At 37.5% G+C, this 18681-nt stretch overlaps 1 protein-coding gene across 1 annotated transcript in view; it reads left to right on the forward strand.

Annotated features, from left to right (window-relative positions):
- The first annotated feature begins 6490 nt into the window (after positions 1–6490).
- Positions 6491–18681, forward strand: part of slc20a1b (solute carrier family 20 member 1b) — a 33394-nt gene continuing 21203 nt past the window's right edge. The window contains exons 1-4 of the mRNA XM_061876276.1: positions 6491–6795; positions 15137–15729; positions 17340–17480; positions 18083–18168. Of these exons, the coding sequence (XP_061732260.1) occupies positions 15381–15729; positions 17340–17480; positions 18083–18168 (576 nt within the window). The 5' untranslated portion in view covers positions 6491–6795; positions 15137–15380. The remainder of the gene's footprint in view (positions 6796–15136; positions 15730–17339; positions 17481–18082; positions 18169–18681) is intronic.

Below are 18681 nucleotides of genomic sequence, written 5' to 3' on the forward strand. Positions count from 1 at the left end.
ATATATATATATATATATTTATATGTGGTTATAATGTATATATATTTATATGTGGTTATAATGTATATATATATTTATATGTAGTTATAATGTGTATATATATATATTTATATGTGGTTATAATGTTTATATATATTTATATGTAGTTATAATGTATATATATTTATATGTGGTTATAATGTTTATATATTTATATGTAGTTATAATGTATATATACATGTGGTTATAATGTTTATACATATTTATATGTAGTTATAATGTATGTATATATTTATATGTGGTTATAGTGTATATATATCTATATGTGGTTATAATGTTTATATATTTATATGTGGTTATAATGTGCATATATATATTTATATGTGGTTATAATGTACATATATTAATATTTATATGTGGTTATAGTATGTATATTTATATATGTGGTTAAATTGTATGTGTATATATATATATATATATATATATATATATATGTATATACGTTTTTATGTGTGTATATATATATATATATATATATATATATATATATATATACTGTATATGTGTGTATGTATACGTGTGTATATATATATATATATATATATATATATATATGTGTGTGTGTGTGTATGTGCATACACTACCGTTCAAAAGTTTGGGGTCACCCGAACAATTGTGTGTTTTCCATGAAAAGTCACACTTATTCACCACCATACGTTGTGAAATGAGTAGAAAATAGAGTCGAGACATTGAGAAGGTTAGAAATAATGATTTGTATTTGAAATAAGATTTTTTTTTTTTACATCAAACTTTGCTTTCGTCAAAGAATCCTCCATTTGCAGCAATTACAGCATTGCAGACCTTTGGCATTCTAGCTGTTAATTTGTTGAGGTAATCTGGAGAAATTAAACCCCACACTTTTAGAAGCAGCTCCCACGAGTTGGATTGGTTGGATGGCCACTTCTTGCGGACCATACGGTCAAGCTTTTTCTTGTATTGGCCAGTCTCAGATATGGCTTTTTCTTTGCCACCCCACCCTAAAGTCCAGAATCCCGCAGCCGCCTCTTCACTGTAGATGTTGACACTGGTGTTTTGCGGGTACTATTTAATGAAGATGCCAGTTGGGCACCTGTGAGGCATCTGTTTCTCAAACTAGAGACTCTAATGTACTTATCTTCTTGCTCAGTTGTGCAACGTGGCCTCCCACTTCTTTTTCTACTCTGGTTAGAGCCTGTTTGTGCTGTCCTCTGAAGGGAGTAGTACACACCCTTGTAGGAAATCTTCAATTTCTTAGCAATTTGTCGCATGGAACAGCCTTCATTTCCAAGAACAAAAATAGACTGTCGAGTTTCAGTCATTTTGAGCGTTTAATTGACCCCACAAATGTGATGCTCCAGAAACTCAATCTGCTCAAAGGAAGGTCAGTTTTGTAGCTTCTGTAACGAGCTAAACTGTTTTCAGATGTGTGAACGTGATTGCACAAGAGTTTTCTAATCATCAATTAGCCTTCTGAGCCAATGAGCATACAGATTGTACTATTAGAACACTGGAGTGATAATTGCTGGAAATGGGCCTCTATACACCTATGTAGATAGTGCACCAAAAACCAGACATTTGCAACTAGAATAGTCATTTACCACATTAGCAATGTATAGAGTGTATTTCTTTAAAGTTAGGACTAGTTTAAAGTTATCTTTATTGAAAAGTACAGTGCTTTTTTCTTCAAAAATAAGGACATTTCAAAGTGACCCCAAACTTTTGAACGGTAGTTGTGTATATATATATATGTATGTATATAATGTAAATATATTTATATGTTGTTATAGTGTATATATATTTATGTGTGGTTATAATAAATATATATTCATATATGGTTATAGTGTATGTATATATTTATATGTGGTTATAATGAATAAATATTTATATGTGTTTATAATGTATTTATATATTTTTATGTGGTTATAATGAATATATATTTATATGTGGTTTATATATTGATATGTGGTTATAGTGTATATATATTTATATGTGGTTGTAATGACTATATACTTTATATGTGGTTATAATAAATATATATTTATATGTGGCTATAGTGTATATATATTTATATGTGGTTATAGTGTATATATATTTATATGTGGTTATAATGAATATATATTTATATGTGAATATAATGAATATATATTTATATGTGGTTATAATAAATATATATTTATATGTGGTTATAGTGTATATATATTTATATGTGGTTATAGTGTATATATATTTATATGTGGTTATAATGAATATATATTTATATGTGAATATAATGAATATATATTTATATGTGGTTATAATAAATATATATTTATATGTGGTTATAGTGTATATATATTTATATGTGGTTATAATGAATATATATGTATATGTGAATATAATGAATATATATTTATATGTGGTTATAGTAAATATATATTTATATGTGGTTATAGTGTATATATATTTATATGTGGTTATAATGAATATATATTTATATGTGGTTATAATAAATATATATTTATATGTGGTTATAGTGTATATATATTTTTATATGTGGTATATATATATATATATATATATTTATATGTGGTTATAATGAATATATATTTATATGTGGTTATAATAAATATATATTTATATGTGGCTATAATGTATATATATTTATATGTGGTTATAATGAATATATATTTATATGTGGTTGTAATGTATATATATTTTTATATGTGGTTATAATGTATATATATTTATATGTGGCTATAATGTATATATATTTATATGTGGTTATAATGAATATATATGTGGTTATAGTGTATATATATATTTATATGTGGTTATAGTGTATATATATTTATATGTGGTTATAATGAATACATATTTATATGTGGTTATAATGAATATATATGTGGTTATAGTGTATATATATATATTTATATGTGGTTATAATGAATACATATTTATATGTGGTTATAATGTATATATATTCATAAGTGGCTATAATGTATATATTTATAGTGTATATATAGTTATATGTGGTTTATCTATATTTTTATGTGGTTATAATGTATATATTTTTTATATGTGGTTTATATGTATACATATGTGGTTAAAGTGTATATATATTTATATGTGACATGTATACTGTGTATATGGACATCATTTATCCATTTTTTTACGTATTTTTTATATACATGTTACAGGTTGTACATCTTTTATCACCGACTGTATCAAATGTGATGAATATTTAATGGACCACAATGGAAAACAAGCCTTTTTTGGCTTTTTGTGCCGCCCATTTGCCTTTTTAAAGCATTCCATGGATTCAAAGTTCAACTTTTTGTACATACCGGCGATGCAACCTTAAGCAAAAGATATATGTGGTATTTGTTCAAAAAGAACCAGCATATAGTAGGTGCTGGCACCGTAAAGTGAATCTGCTTGTCAATAAAGTTTGACTTGTATTACCTGCTTTGACCACATGATGGCGACAAATACACATGTAACAATGTTAATACACATATCTCGTTTCGTTACATTATGTAACTCAACGAGAGGGACAAAATAAATATATCTATTATGTAACTTTGAATGTAAGACAACCTAGACTTTGTAGGCGTAGTAGACGACAGGTGGCGCTGTTTGTCCACGAAAATAACATTTTGTTTGCATACTGCATACAGTGATGAAGGTGAGGGCATAAGTTCTAACAATACATCCCAGGAAAAAAACAACAACTACTGGGCTTAATTACAGCCTAAATGTTGTAATTAAGACATAAAGCATTTTTTAGACTTCAGACAAAGAAATGTAATTTGCACGCCCCCATTTTTGCCTTTGCTGCCACATATGTATTAGGAAACCAATTGGTAAATAATAATAATAACATGTTCTTTGACACAATTTAATGTCATTAAGGGGCAAAGGGAGAGGCAATGTCAAACTGGCGGAAATCATTTGAGTTTGGAGTTTATTTGGAAGATGTCAGCATACAACATGACAAATCACAATTTACAGTTTGTCTTTTTCAACATGTTCGAAAAGGAGTAGGAAAAAGTAGAGCTTATTTAATCAATCAATCAATCAATCAATGTTTACTTATATAGCCCTAAATCACTAGTGTCTCAAAGGGCTGCAAAGACCACTACGACATCCTCGGTAGGCCCACATAAGGGCAAGGAAAGGAAAACTCACACCCAGTGGGACGTCGGTGACAATGATGACTATGAGAACCTTGGAGAGGAGGAAAGCAATGGATGTCGAGCGGGTCTAACATGATACTGTGAAAGTTCAATCCATAATGGATCCAACACAGTCGCGAGAGTCCAGTCCAAAGCGGATCCAACACAGCAGCGAGAGTCCCGTTCACAGCGGAGCCAGCAGGAAACCATCCCAAGCGGAGGCGGATCAGCAGCGCAGAGATGTCCCCAGCCGATACACAGGCGAGCAGTACATGGCCACCGGATCGGACCGGACCCCCTCCACAAGGGAGAGTGGGACATAGGAGAAAAAGAAAAGAAACGGCAGATCAACTGGTCTAAAAAGGGAGTCTATTTAAAGGCTAGAGTATACAAATGAGTTTTAAGGTGAGACTTAAATGCTTCTACTGAGGTGGCATCGCGAACTGTTACCGGGAGGGTATTCCAGAGTACTGGAGCCCGAAATTAAAACGTTCTATAGCCCGCAGACTTTTTTTGGGCTTTGGGAATCACTAATAAGCCGGAGTCCTTTGAACGCAGATTTCTTGCCGGGACATATGGTACAATACAATCGGCAAGATAGGATGGAGCTAGACCGTGTAGTATTTTATACGTAAGTAGTAAAACCTTAAAGTCACATCTTAAGTGCACAGGAAGCCAGTACAGGCGTAATGTGATCAAACTTTCTTCACTTCCTGTCTTCAATTCAAGCACAATATACTCCATAAGTACACTGTAAAAACAATCCTATTTTTAGGGCAAATTACTCTAAATTTGTACTGTAATTTTTCAAACATTTTTTAAATAGTGTATAAAACTGTAGAATTGCAGACATTATCTGTAAATAAACAATCCGCCTGTTATTTGAAGTAATATGCCAGTAATGACAGACTATTCTTTTTAACAGAAAAATACCAAATTAATTATACATAGCATTTTCAGTTTTCTTACTTTCAAATTCATGTAAAATTCCAGTAATTACCTTATATTAAATATGTAGCTTTTTTTTTTTTTTTAATAAAACTCTACGTCTATACTAACAATCTAACAGTTTTATATGTCATTTTAAGGTTGTGGAGAGGCGGAGCCGATAGTCCGACGGAGTGGCGGGGCGCGCTTGAGCCCGGCCCAAGATGGCGGAGAGGAGGCGGAGACGGCGCCCGTGCAGGGAGCGACGCTGCGAGCGAGATCGGGTGCGTGATTCGCACACCGGGACACAATTGACTTATCTCCTCACACTGTATAAAAGGGCAGCAGCAGAGGAGGGTGAGGCAGAAGGAGTTGGAGAGCCTGCAGCAGTGCATGAGGAGCGGAAACGACAAGAGAGCAAGACGGCGACGACGACGACGACGGGGGCGGCTGAAAAGCGACCGAAGAGCGAGCAGTGGAGGAGGAGCTGAAAAGCGACCTGTCCTGCAGACAAATAAAGCAAGTCAATCATGTCCTTCCTTGGTGGTCCATGGAACCCGCACGGCGGCATGGGACCGTCACAGTAAGTTTGCCGATATATTTGACTTAGACATTCCCCCCCCCATGTCATTTTTCGGCCAACTAAATAATAACATCGATAATGACATAATGAAATAAAACTATTGGTGTCACAACATTTCTGTCATGAATCAATGAACTTGTGAATAATAACGTAAGACATTGTAACAGCTGATTGCATAACAGGGCCATAACATTTTCATTTTTATTTAAATAAAATTGGTTCCGGAGATAGGTTGATTGGCAACACTAAATTGGCCCTAGTGTGTGAATGTGAGTGTGAATGTTGTCTGTCTATCTGTGTTGGCCCTGCGATGAGGTGGCGACTTGTCCAGGGTGTACCCCGCCTTCCGCCCGATTGTAGCTGAGATAGGCGCCAGCGCCCCCCCGCCGCCCCAAGAGGGATTAAGCGGTACAAAATGGATGGATGGAAATTGGTTCCTACAAATTAAGCAAAATGAGAAACAATGACTACTATTGGTTCTCATTTAAATGTTTGATTTTGCCCTCAAAGTATGTTTAAGGACATTCCTGTCTATAAGCAATTCATCAATTTCATTTATTTTATTTGATTTTAATTATTTTCTCCCATTCCTCCCACTCGTTTATCTGTATCTCACCTTTTTTTTTGTAAGGGGCGCCGGAAGTTGGCAGACCCATCAGTGATATGTAATATGTTGGGACAACAGAAGCTATTTTTTTTTTAATAATAAACAAACAAGAGAGACCTTGAATGACGTCATCACGCTCGGATACGAGGCGAGTCTGGTATCGATAGTGTCGGCTTTTGGATCGACCCACCGCCTCTTGATAAACCCCCCCCTTCCCGACTCTGCCGCAGCTGTGTCGTCGGCGTCATTGAGCTCCTCGCACGGTGAACGGGACTCCGGTCAACTATAGGCAGTTCCGGACTGTAAACGGCTATCGGCTTTCTAACTGTACGTTTTCTTTTACAAACCTCATTCCGCTATTTGCGGAGGATTTTATTTGTATTTATTTTAAAATATCCTACAGTTCCGCGCGCGCGCGCCATCATAACGTTCCTGTGTGTGCGCGCGCATCTTTAGCTTTTACCCGCTTTTGCCCTTCTTCAAGGATATTGGCAAGGAAACGTGTGGTGAGTTCACGTGTTGTCTGTCAAACTCAAATGTGTACTTTGCGGTACAATGTGTACTCTTGTCTTTTAAACGCAGCCCGGTGCTCGCGTATATGGCGGAGGGTGCTGCTAATGTTAGCATCCATGATTTCCGGCGATACGTTAGGTTGAATGAAAAATGGTCAACGTCGGGTGGTAACACTTCAAGTTTTGCTCAATATAAACGTTGGTGACGTTGGTCAAGTGACTTCTATTTGACGGCACGCAGGTTACAGACTCATGCGGCTAACGTTAGCGTCGTTTGTCCTGCACTTGGCAGGTCATTGAAGGGGGCTCGCTGGTTCTCCCGCCTGCCTGCCCGCTCATTCATACAAGCCACATCCGGGTCGCGGAAAGAAAGTCAAGTCATGTATGACTCGGCAAAATAAAAAATAAATCAAATGGATGGATGCTACGATTATTGACAAAAAGTTAAATGTGCGACGTAGTTTTATGAATGGACGACGACACGTGCGCCGGATGAAAACGTACCTCCTCCACTACTACAGACGCGACACTTTCTCTCCATTAACTCTTTTTTCTGTCCCCAAACTGTTCTGTTTAAACATACCATTTGTCTTAAAATCAACTGCGTGTTATAATTGAAGCTATTTTGAAGTCGTGATCCGGCTTTGTCCGGCTAAACGAGCCCGAAAATGGCCACACTCAAAATGATGCGTTCCCGTAAACTCGGAAAGTTGTAGATTTCCGATCACCGACTATGACGTCACGCACCAATGGCGATGGTTCACGTCTAATACTAACATTATCAGTTGTTTACCGACGAAAAGAACAACAAAATAAATGTTATCCCTCATTGACCGTTATACAACAAGTCATGTCATGTTTTTTGTTTTTTTTTCGAAAATATATGGCACGCAGCTTTAAATAGACATGACATGTTTAACAAAACACTAAGGGTGGATGTGATTTATTGCAAGTGTATATTTTTAAAGAGTTTTGCCTAAATAATAAAGAAAAATGGAGTGTTTTTAAAAGAGCTGATTGTACCAAAAAAGTATTCTTTCACAAATTGAATAGAATACAAATTGTCGTTTGGTTTGAATGTGGTCCACGCCCGGGTCGCCCGCCACTTTACTAGGGCTGGGCCATATGTCTGAAAACTGTAGCACAGGAACACCTTTTTGAAACCAAGAGCTACTTCTTGGGTACTGATTAATGTGAAGGGCTACCAGTTTGATACACACTTAAATCAATTGCCAGAAATAGCAAATTTGCTCAATTTACCTTTTAATAAATCTCTATATATATATAAAAAAAATGGGTATTTCTGTCTGTCATTCCGTCGTACTTTTCGGAAGGTTTATTGTAAAGAATAAATGATAAAAAACACTTAATTGAACGGTTTAAAAGAGGAGAAAACAGGGGGGAAAAAAGAAAATTAAATTTTATCTTCAATTTCGACTCTTTAAAACTCAAAATTCAACCAATAAAAAGAGGAAAAACTAGCTAATTCGAATCTTTTTGAAAAAATTTAAGTAATTATGGAACATTTAGTAATTTTTCCTGATTAAGATTAATTTTAGAATTTTGATGAAATGTTTTAAATAGGTTAAAATCCAATCTGCATTTGGTTAGAATATATAACAAATTGGACCAAGCTGTATTTCTAACAAAGACAAATCATTATTTCTTCTAGATTTTCAAGAACAAAAATTTTAAAAGAAATTCAAAAGACTTTGAAATAAGATTTAAATTTGATTTTCTAGACTTGCCAGACTATTTCTTTTGAACTTTAATCAGAATAAGTTTGAAGAAATATTTCACAAATATTTTTTGTCGAAAAAACAGTCGCTAAAATGAAGAATTAAATTAAAATGTGTTTATTATTCTTCACAATAAAACAAATAATTTACTTGAACATTGATTTAAATTGTCAGGAAAGAAGAGGAAGGAATTTAAAAAGTAAAAAGGTATATGTGTTTAAAAATCATAACATTTTTAAAGTTGTATTTTTTCTCTAAGATTGTCTTTCTGAAAGTTATAAGAAACAAAGTAAAAAAATTTATGAATTTATTTAAACAAGTAAAGACCAAGTCTTTAAAATATTTTCTTGGATTTTCAAATTCTATTTGAGTTTTGTCTCTCTTAGAATTAAAAATGTCCAGCAAAGTGAGACCAGCTTGCTAGTAAATAAATAAAATTGCAAAAATAGAGGCAGCTCACTGGTAAGTGCTGCTATTTGAGCTATTTTTTAGAACAGGGCGACTCATCTGGTCCTTACGGGCACCGTGTTGGTGACCCCTGTTGTATCACGATATAAGTGTATGTTCTCCATTGGCCGCTATAGATAATTGTTTATTTTTCTATACCTATCAAAAATAAAATATACTGAATGTAAACATTTTTTTAAATTTAATCTTCCTCTGATTGTAATCCCCTCCGCTATCAAGGCGGAGAGTGAAGGATTTGTCAAAACTATGGCAAACACTCAATATAAACAACATTCTAAAATCACATTGAAGAAGTAGCCATCGCCTGCCACTTTACTTCCTTAGCGGAGATCCACAAGTCTAGCAAAACGTAGTCTAATGCTACCAAGAGCGAGACATTTGTTCCAAAGAAAAGAAAATTGTTTGAGGCGACAGACGTAGAAGAAATGACTGCACGCTGCAAAGTTAGTTAAAAAATGCGGCGTCGCAACATACTTATTCTAGCATGTGAAAGCCAACAAGACCACAACAAACACCACCTAAGAATCGGCTTATGGGGCAAAAACATTCCCAGAAGGATGATGAGAAAAGGAGAATAATGTTGCACATCCAAACTGTGCTCTCGACGCATTTGATCATCAATATAGTGATAGTATAACATGTGCACTAACAAGGAGCCCAGGGTACTATGAAAGAGTGAGTCTATCCACTTTTTAAAACTATATCAATGTTTCATTTTATTTGCATACATTGTCGAGACAGGGTTTCCCACACATTCATTTGTGGCGGCCCGCCACGAAAGAATTAAGGCCGCCACAAATAAAATAAAAATATATATATTTTTTCCTCGGCTTTTGACTCGCTCGACTGTTCATAAAAGCAATGGGACTGTCTGTGAATGGAGCTTGTAGTTACATATGATATAAATATGTAAATATTATATAAATATGTACATAAAGTGTTGTTATTATATTCCAACTCCGCGTTCTTCTTGGTCATCGCCGCCGCGGGTATTTGTTCTGTTGTGTTACGGAGCGGATGTTCTCCTGAAATATGTTTGTCATTCTTGTTTGGTGTGGGTTCACAGTGTGGCGCCTATTTGTAACAGTGTTAAAGTTATTTATACGGCCACCCTCAGTGTGACCTGTATGGCTGTTGACCAAGTATGCATGCATTCACTTTGTGTGAAAAGCCGTAGATATTATGTGATTGGGCCGGCACGCAAAGGCAGTGCCTTTTTAAGGTTTATTGGCGCTCGGTGCTTCTCCCTACGTCCGTGTAGCACTCCGTAAAGCGGCGTTAAAAAGTCATAAATTTTACTTTTTGAAGCCAATACCGATAAGTTCCGGTAATACATTTTAAAACATTTATCGATATTATTGGGCATTTTTAATACATTGCACAATACATTTTTATTTACCGTAGTAGTTTTTTAAAGACAGCTAAGTTTTCACTTTAATCAGATTTTTATTACTATTTCATGATTAATGCTAATATTTTTTGTCAAGACAGAAGTTTTTAATTTGCACTATATTACATGTCAATGTTGGACATTATTACTTTTTTTTTCCTATGCGCGACGGCTACATTTTTGTTTACAGAAGTATTACTTCCCAGGAAAAGCACTCGATTTAGTTCTTTATAAATGATTGCATTAAAAGTAAAATGTTTTATCTGGTCTAAAAATATTATACCATTTAAAATTTTGCTTATAAGATGCAGTTTATGTAGTGTCAGTTCGAACCACTAATTTTTGATGAAATAAAAGCAAAACTTGTTTTTGAATGATCCCTGTCATTATGTTTGCATTCATTGGTTTCTTTCAAAAGTGGGGAAAATTGTAAATTAAGATTTTATTTTAGGCCCAGTTTATTGTGATAGGTATTGATGTCAACAAAAGGAGGAACCTACCACATAGCGAAGGACATACACTATTTGATTTCCTATTATGCAGATCATTTTTATTTGAAATATCTTGTGTGACATCATGCACAAAAGTGCACTTTATTTGTTCTAAACTATTGTAGTGGCGTTCAGTACAAAAAGTACACTTTAACTTAGTGTTGTTTTGATATGTCATCTTAGTGACATCATGCACAAAAGTGCACTAATAGCTTGTTTTAAAATGTCTCTGACAATCTTGCACTTTCTGTTTTGGAAATGACATGAATGTTTGTGCCACTGCTTAATAACTGTTTAATAAATACACTTTTAGTTGTGATTTCTCTCTCTGCATGAAAGTTTAAAAGTAGCATATATTAATGCAGTATGAAGAAGAATGTTTGAATGTAGACACATAGAATCATCATACTGCTCTGATTATATGTATCAAGTGTTCATTCAAGGCTAAGGCAAAATATGGAGATATATATACTGTATATCATGTATCGTGATATGACTTAAAAATGTGGAGATATTAATAAAAGGCCATATTGCCCAGCTCTACCTCCACTCCACATGGTCATTGTATTTCCTTGAATTGCCCCCAGGGCGCTAATTAATTTAAAACCTCTTCTCACTCCGGCGCTTACCAAAGGCATGCGGTAAATTTAGGCCTGCGCTTTTAAATTTGAGTGTGATGTAAGGATACCATCACGAGAAACACATTTAATAAAAAAAATATTATGGTCACACCTTTACTTATAAATGAAGTCCATGCGCAGCTCCTTCTGATCAAAAGCATCAATAACTTGTTTATAGAAGTCTTCCTTATCTTTCTTCAGTTTTAATATTCTCTCTGTCTCGATGGAGATCTTCCTTTTTATTACCTCCTGCTTCGATTGAATGTCCAGTTTAGAAAATGGTTTTATTTTTGATATGTAATCCTCCATGTTAAAAGTGCAAGCAAGATGAAAAAATAAACGATCGCTGCTTGTTGTCACTTCTTCTGCAGCCGAGTAGTCGCAAGATGGATCACTAGCGCCCTCTACCACCAGGAGGCGGGAGTCATTTATTGACTCGTATTTGACACACGCAGCTACGGTATATTAATAAAACATAGCTGCTTACTGTTCTTTTTAGCATATTCAATAGCTTGGACTAGGGATGCACCGAAATGAAAATTTGTGGCCGAAGCCGAATAAAAATGAAACGCTTGGCCGAATAATGAATGCAGTTTTTCATTATTTTTTTGATATTGCATAAATAGCCTAGAATAAATATTTAGACATGTTCTTCAAATAAAGTAACTTTTTATTGAATATTGACTTTTTTAATATTCCAGTAGCCCTTACTTTTCAAAAAAAGCACAGTTTTTCATTTATATTAGGCCTTCAAACAAAACATGCATTCCAAAAAAAAAAAAAAAAAGTCCATTAAAGTGGATAAACCCACAACACATGAATTATTGTCCTTTTGGCAAAAGTCTGCTTAGCCACAGTAGATATGCTAATAATGTAAACAGAAGGCTCAATTAAATCTCAATTAAGTGTGTGCTTGTAACCTCATACACTTATACAGGTAGCCTACACAACAGGCTAATAATGTAAACAGAGGGCCCACTAAATCTCAATAAGTGTGTGTTTGTAACCTCATACACTTATACAGGTACACAACATATCCCAACGTCACCGCGTCAAGTTGCGTCACACGCCACTATTCGGCCTTGTTTTTAACTCATTCCACCGAAGTCCGAATGTGGCTTTTTTTGCCATATTTGGCCGAATATATTCGGTTACCGATTAATCGGTGCATCCCTAGCTTGGACCTTTAAATCCGCTCTACCAACCGGCATAGCTCGGTTGGTAGAGCGGCCGTGCCAGCAACTTGAGGGTTGCAGGTTCGATTCCTGGTGGTGCCATCCTAGTTACTGCCGTTGTGTCCTTGAGCAAGACACTTTACCCACCTGCTCCCAGTGCCACCCACACTGGTTTAAATGTAACTTTGATATTGGGTTTCACTATGTAAAGCGCTTTGAGTCACTAGAGAAAAGCGCTATATAAATATAATTCACTTCACAAATCCTACTGAATAGCTCTTAATCTTCTCCCCTTTATGCGATTTCAAATGATTGAAATCAACCTGGGGATAGGTTGATTGGCAACACTAAATTGGCCCTAGTGTGTGAATGTGAGTGTGAATGTTGTCTGTCTATCTGTGTTGGCCCTGTGATGAGGTGGCGACTTGTCCAGGGTGTACCCCGCCTTCCGCCCGATTGTAGCTGAGATAGGCGCCCGCGACCCCGAAAGGGAATAAGCGGTAGAAAATGGATGGATGGATGAAATCAGCCTCCTCCATTTTTGAAAATGATTACAGGGGAAGTGACGTGACGAGTTTGACCCGGTGGGAATTCTAGACATATGCTAATAATTGTGCGAAACGAGTTTGACCCGGCGGAAATTGTATACGTGGGCTGATGAAAATAATATTTTGCGAAACGAGTTTGACCCGGCAGTAATTCTAGGCAGGCGCTTACTATATACCCGGCGGCAATTCAAGGAAATACGGAATGCAGTATGAAGAAGAATGCTCTTAATCTTCTCCCCTTTATGCGATTTCAAATGATTGAAATCAACCTGGGGATAGGTTGATTGGCAACACTAAATTGGCCCTAGTGTGTGAATGTGACTGTGAATGTTGTCTATCTGTGTTGGCCAGGGTGTACCCCGCCTTCCGCCCGATTGTAGCTGAGATAGGCGCCAGCGCCCCCCCCCCCCGCGACCCCGAAAGGGAATAAGCGGTAGAAAATGGATGGATGGATGAAATCAGCTTCCTCCATTTTTGAAAATGATTACAGGGGAAGTGACGTGACGAGTTTGACCCGGTGGAAATTCTAGACATATGCTAATAATTTTGCGAAACGAGTTTGACCCGGCGGAAATTGTAAACATGGGCTGATAAAAATAATATTTTGCGAAACGAGTTTGACCCGGCAGTAATTCTAGGCAGGCGCTTACTATATACCCGGCGGCAATTCAAGGAAATACGGAATGCAGTATGAAGAAGAATGCTCTTAATCTTCTCCCCTTTATGCGATTTCAAATGATTGAAATCAACCTGGGGATAGGTTGATTGGCAACACTAAATTGGCCCTAGTGTGTGAATGTGAGTGTGAATGTTGTCTATCTGTGTTGGCCAGGGTGTACCCCGCCTTCCGCCCGATTGTAGCTGAGATAGGCGCCAGCGCCCCCCGCAACCCCGAAAGGGAATAAGCGGTAGAAATGGATGGATGGATGGATGAAATCAGCCTCCTCCATTTTGAAAATGATTACAGGGGAAGTGACGTGACGAGTTTGACCCGGTGGAAATTCTAGACATATGCTAATAATTTTGCGAAACGAGTTTGACCCGCCGGAAATGGTAAACATGGGCTGATAAAAAAAATATTTTGCGAAACGAGTTTGACCCGGCAGTAATTCTAGGCAGGCGCTTACTATATACCCGGCGGCAATTCAAGGAAATACGGAATGCAGTATGAAGAAGAATGCTCTTAATCTTCTCCCCTTTATGCGATTTCAAATGATTGAAATCAACCTGGGGATAGGTTGATTGGCAACACTAAATTGGCCCTAGTGTGTGAATGTGAGTGTGAATGTTGTCTATCTGTGTTGGCCAGGGTGTACCCCGCCTTCCGCCCGATTGTAGCTGAGATAGGCGCCAGCGCCCCCCCGCGACTCCGAAAGGGAATAAGCGGTAGAAAATGGATGGATGGATGGATGAAATCAGCCTCCTCCATTTTTGAAAATGATTACAGGGGAAGTGACGTGACGAGTTTGACCCGGTGGAAATTCTAGACATATGCTAATAATTTTGCGAAACGAGTTTGACCCGGCGGAAATTGTAAACATGGGCTGATAAAAATAATATTTTGCGAAACGAGTTTGACCCGGCAGTAATTCTAGGCAGGCGCTTACTATATACCCGGCGGCAATTCAAGGAAATACGGAATGCAGTATGAAGAAGAATGTTTGAATGTAGACACATAGAATCATCATACTGCTGTGATTATATGTATCAAGTGTTCATTCAAGGCTAAGACAGAATATCTCCATATATATCATGTATCGTGATACATATGGAGATATCAATAAAAGGCCGTATCGCCCAGCCTAGCTCCACTCCGCATGTTTATTTCCTAGTGTTCTAAACTTTGCTGTCACGAGCGTATGAAATGAAGCTCAACTAATCTTCTCGTCTTCTCCCTCCTCCAGGATGTTCCTGTGCTCATCTGCAGTTGCACAATGGCTGCCTGTTCACTCGGCCTGATAGCCAGGACCCAAAGGAACTGTACCAGATTTAGTATAATTACAGGATAGCAATAACAAACTTCCCCTCTCTCGCCTGTGCTTAGTAAGTCCTGTTAAACAGGTGGGCCTGCGAGAAAACATATTTATTTGTCCTTGTAGTCCTTTCACATTTTTTTTTTTTAATTGTAGCGATATCTAATTCACAATCATGGTTTCGACAACCGCAACTGTGACCGCCGTTGTGTTAGCCGCCGCGGCGGCGACACAGGGCCCCTTGACGGGTTATTTATGGCTGCTGATCGTGGGCTTCGTCATCGCCTTCGTCCTGGCCTTCTCCGTGGGCGCCAACGACGTGGCCAACTCGTTTGGCACCGCCGTGGGCTCCGGGGTGGTCACGCTGAAACAGGCTTGCATTCTGGCCACCGTGTTCGAGACCGTGGGCTCCGTGCTCCTCGGGGCCAAAGTCAGCGAAACCATCCGCAAGGGGATCATCGACGTGAACATGTACAACGGTTCGGAGCACGTGTTGATGGCCGGATCCATCAGCGCCATGTTCGGTGAGTACATACCATAGGAGTTGGGAAATTGTGTTTGATGTAAATATAAACGGAATACAATGATTTGCAAATCATTTTCAACCCATATTCAGTTGAATATGCTACAAAGACAACATATTTGATGTTCAAACTCATAAACATTTTTTTTTTTTTTGCTGCAAATCATTAACTTTAGAATTTGATGCCAGCAACACGTGACAAAGAAGTTGGGAAAGGTGGCAATAAATACTGATAACGTTGAGGAATGCTCATCAAACCCTTATTTGGAACATCCCACAGGTGTGCAGGCTAATTGGGAACAGGTGGGTGCCATGATTGGGTATAAAAACAGCTTCCTAAAAAAAATGCTCAGTCTTTCACAAGAAAGGATGGGGCGAGGTACACCCCTTTGTCCACAACTGCGTGAGCAAACATTTTAAGAACAACGTTTCTCAAAGTGCAATTGCAAGAAATTTAGGGATTTCAACATCTACGCTACATAATATCATCAAAAGGTTCAGAGAATCTGGAGAAATCACTCCACGTAAGCGGCAACATTGAATGACCGTGACTTTTGATCCCTCAGACGGCACCGTATCAAAAACCGACATCAACCTCTAAAGGATATCACCACATGGGCTCAGGAACACTTCAGAAAACCACTGTCACTGAATACAGTTTGTCGCTACATCTGCACAGTAAGTGCAAGTCAAAGCTCTACTATGCAAAGCGAAAGCCATTTATCAACAACATCCAGTAACGCTCTCTGGGCCCGAGATCATCAAAGATGGACTGATGCAGAGTGGAAATGTGTTCTGTGGTTTCGAATTGCTTTTGGAATTATTCGACATCGTGGCATCCGGACCAAAGGGGACGCGAACCATCCAGACTGTTATCGACGCAAAGTTCAAAAGCCAGCATCTGTGATGGTATGGGGGTGCATTAGTGCCCAAGGCATTTAACTTACACATCTGTGAAGGCACCATTAATGCTGAAAGGTACATACAGGTTTTGGAACAACATATGCTGTCATCTAAGCGACCTCTTTTTAATGGACGCCCCTGCTTATTTCAGCAAGACAATGCCAAGCCACATTCCGCACGGGTCACAACAACGTGGCTTCGTAAAAGAGTGCGGGTACTTTCCAGTCCAGACCTGTCTCCCATCCAAAATGTGTGGCGCATTATGAAGCGTAAAATACGACAGCGGAGACCCCAAACTGTTGAACGACTGAAGCTTAACATAAAACAAGAATGGGAAAGAATTCCACTTTCAAAGCTTCAACAATTAGTTTCCTCAGTTCCCAAACGTTTATTGAGTGTTGTTAAAAGAAAAGGTGATGTAACACAGTGGTGAACATGCCCTTTCCCAACTACTTTGGCATGTGTTGCAGCCATGAAATTCTAAGTTAATTATTTGCCCCCCCCCCCCAAAAAAAGTTTATGAGTTCGAACATCAAATATCTTGTCCTTGTAGTGCATTCAATTGAATATGGGTTGAAAATCATTGTATTCTGTTTATATTTACATCTAACACCATTTTCCAACTCCTATTGAAACAGGGTTTGTTCACGGCCAGTGGTCATTAGAATATTTTTGGTGGGGGTGTAATCAATGCTTCTTTGACTCCAGGTTCTGCTGTCTGGCAGCTGGCTGCCTCTTTCCTCAAGCTCCCCATCTCTGGAACACACTGTATCGTTGGTGCTACTATCGGCTTCTCTCTGGTAGCCAAAGGCCAGCAAGGTGTCAGGTGGCTCCAACTTCTCCGCATCGGTAAGTCCCACACGCCTTCTTGTTTGCTTTGTTGCCAAGTGGTGGTTCCGTGGAGGACCCCCACACACTTTTGAAAGCAAACGGGATAGTTTGTATCAGTGAAGAACGGGAGATGAAATAGTTTCCCAGATGTACTTTCCTTTTTACACAAAAGCAGATGCGTGGCGTGGTCTGATGCAACGTGATGCACACAGCGAGGGTTTCCTGTTTCAAACCTGACGGGTGGGAGTGGCTTCCCCAAAAATTGACTGTATTGTTAAAATTAAAGTATTGTCACACACACACTAGGTGTGGCGAAATTATTCTCTGCATTTGACCCATCACCCTTGATCACCCCCTGGGAGGTGAGGGGAGCAGTGAGCAGCAGCGGTGGCCACGCCCAGGAATCATTTATGGTGATTTAACCCCCCAATTCCAACCCTTGATGCTGAGTGCCAAGCAGGGAGGCAATGGCTCCCATTTTTTATAGTCTTGGTATGACTGGGCTGGGATTTGAACTCACAACCTGCCCATCTTTGGGCGGACACTCTAACCACTAGGCCACTGAGTAGGTTCTGAGGTTAAGGAGGCTTTTTAAAAATGGTCAATTGTTGTCGTTTCAGTTGTTTCCTGGTTCCTGAGTCCCCTCTTGTCTGGTCTAATGTCTGCTGTTGTTTTCTACTTTGTGCGCATGTTCATCTTGCACAAGGTAAGTGAGACTTCCTGCGTGGGAAACGTCACACTGTCACAGGACAAAAAGATGTTCCTCTCAAATTAGGAATCTATTTAAAATCCGAATAACTAAACAATTGCAATTTGGATGTGAATTGATTTTTTTATTTTTATTTTATTTTATTGTGTATGTATGTATGTATATGTGTGTGTGTGTGTGTGTGTGTGTGTGTGTGTATAAATATGTATATATGTACACATACATATATAAAGATATTCTTTATATATATATATATATATATATATATATATGTGTGTGTCTGTGTATATATATATGTATATTACACACACACAATAAAATAAAAATTGATTCACATCCAAATTGCAATTGTTTAGTATATATATATTTATGTCTTTAGTATATATATTCTCTATATATGTGTGTGTATATATATATATTTAAATACATATATTAAAAAATAGTCTTTTTATACATATGTATATAAAAAATAATCTTTACATACATATAAAAAAAAAAGTCCTTATATAC

This window comes from Nerophis ophidion, linkage group LG17 (genome assembly GCF_033978795.1).
Source record: "Nerophis ophidion isolate RoL-2023_Sa linkage group LG17, RoL_Noph_v1.0, whole genome shotgun sequence".
NCBI lineage: Eukaryota > Metazoa > Chordata > Actinopteri > Syngnathiformes > Syngnathidae > Nerophis > Nerophis ophidion.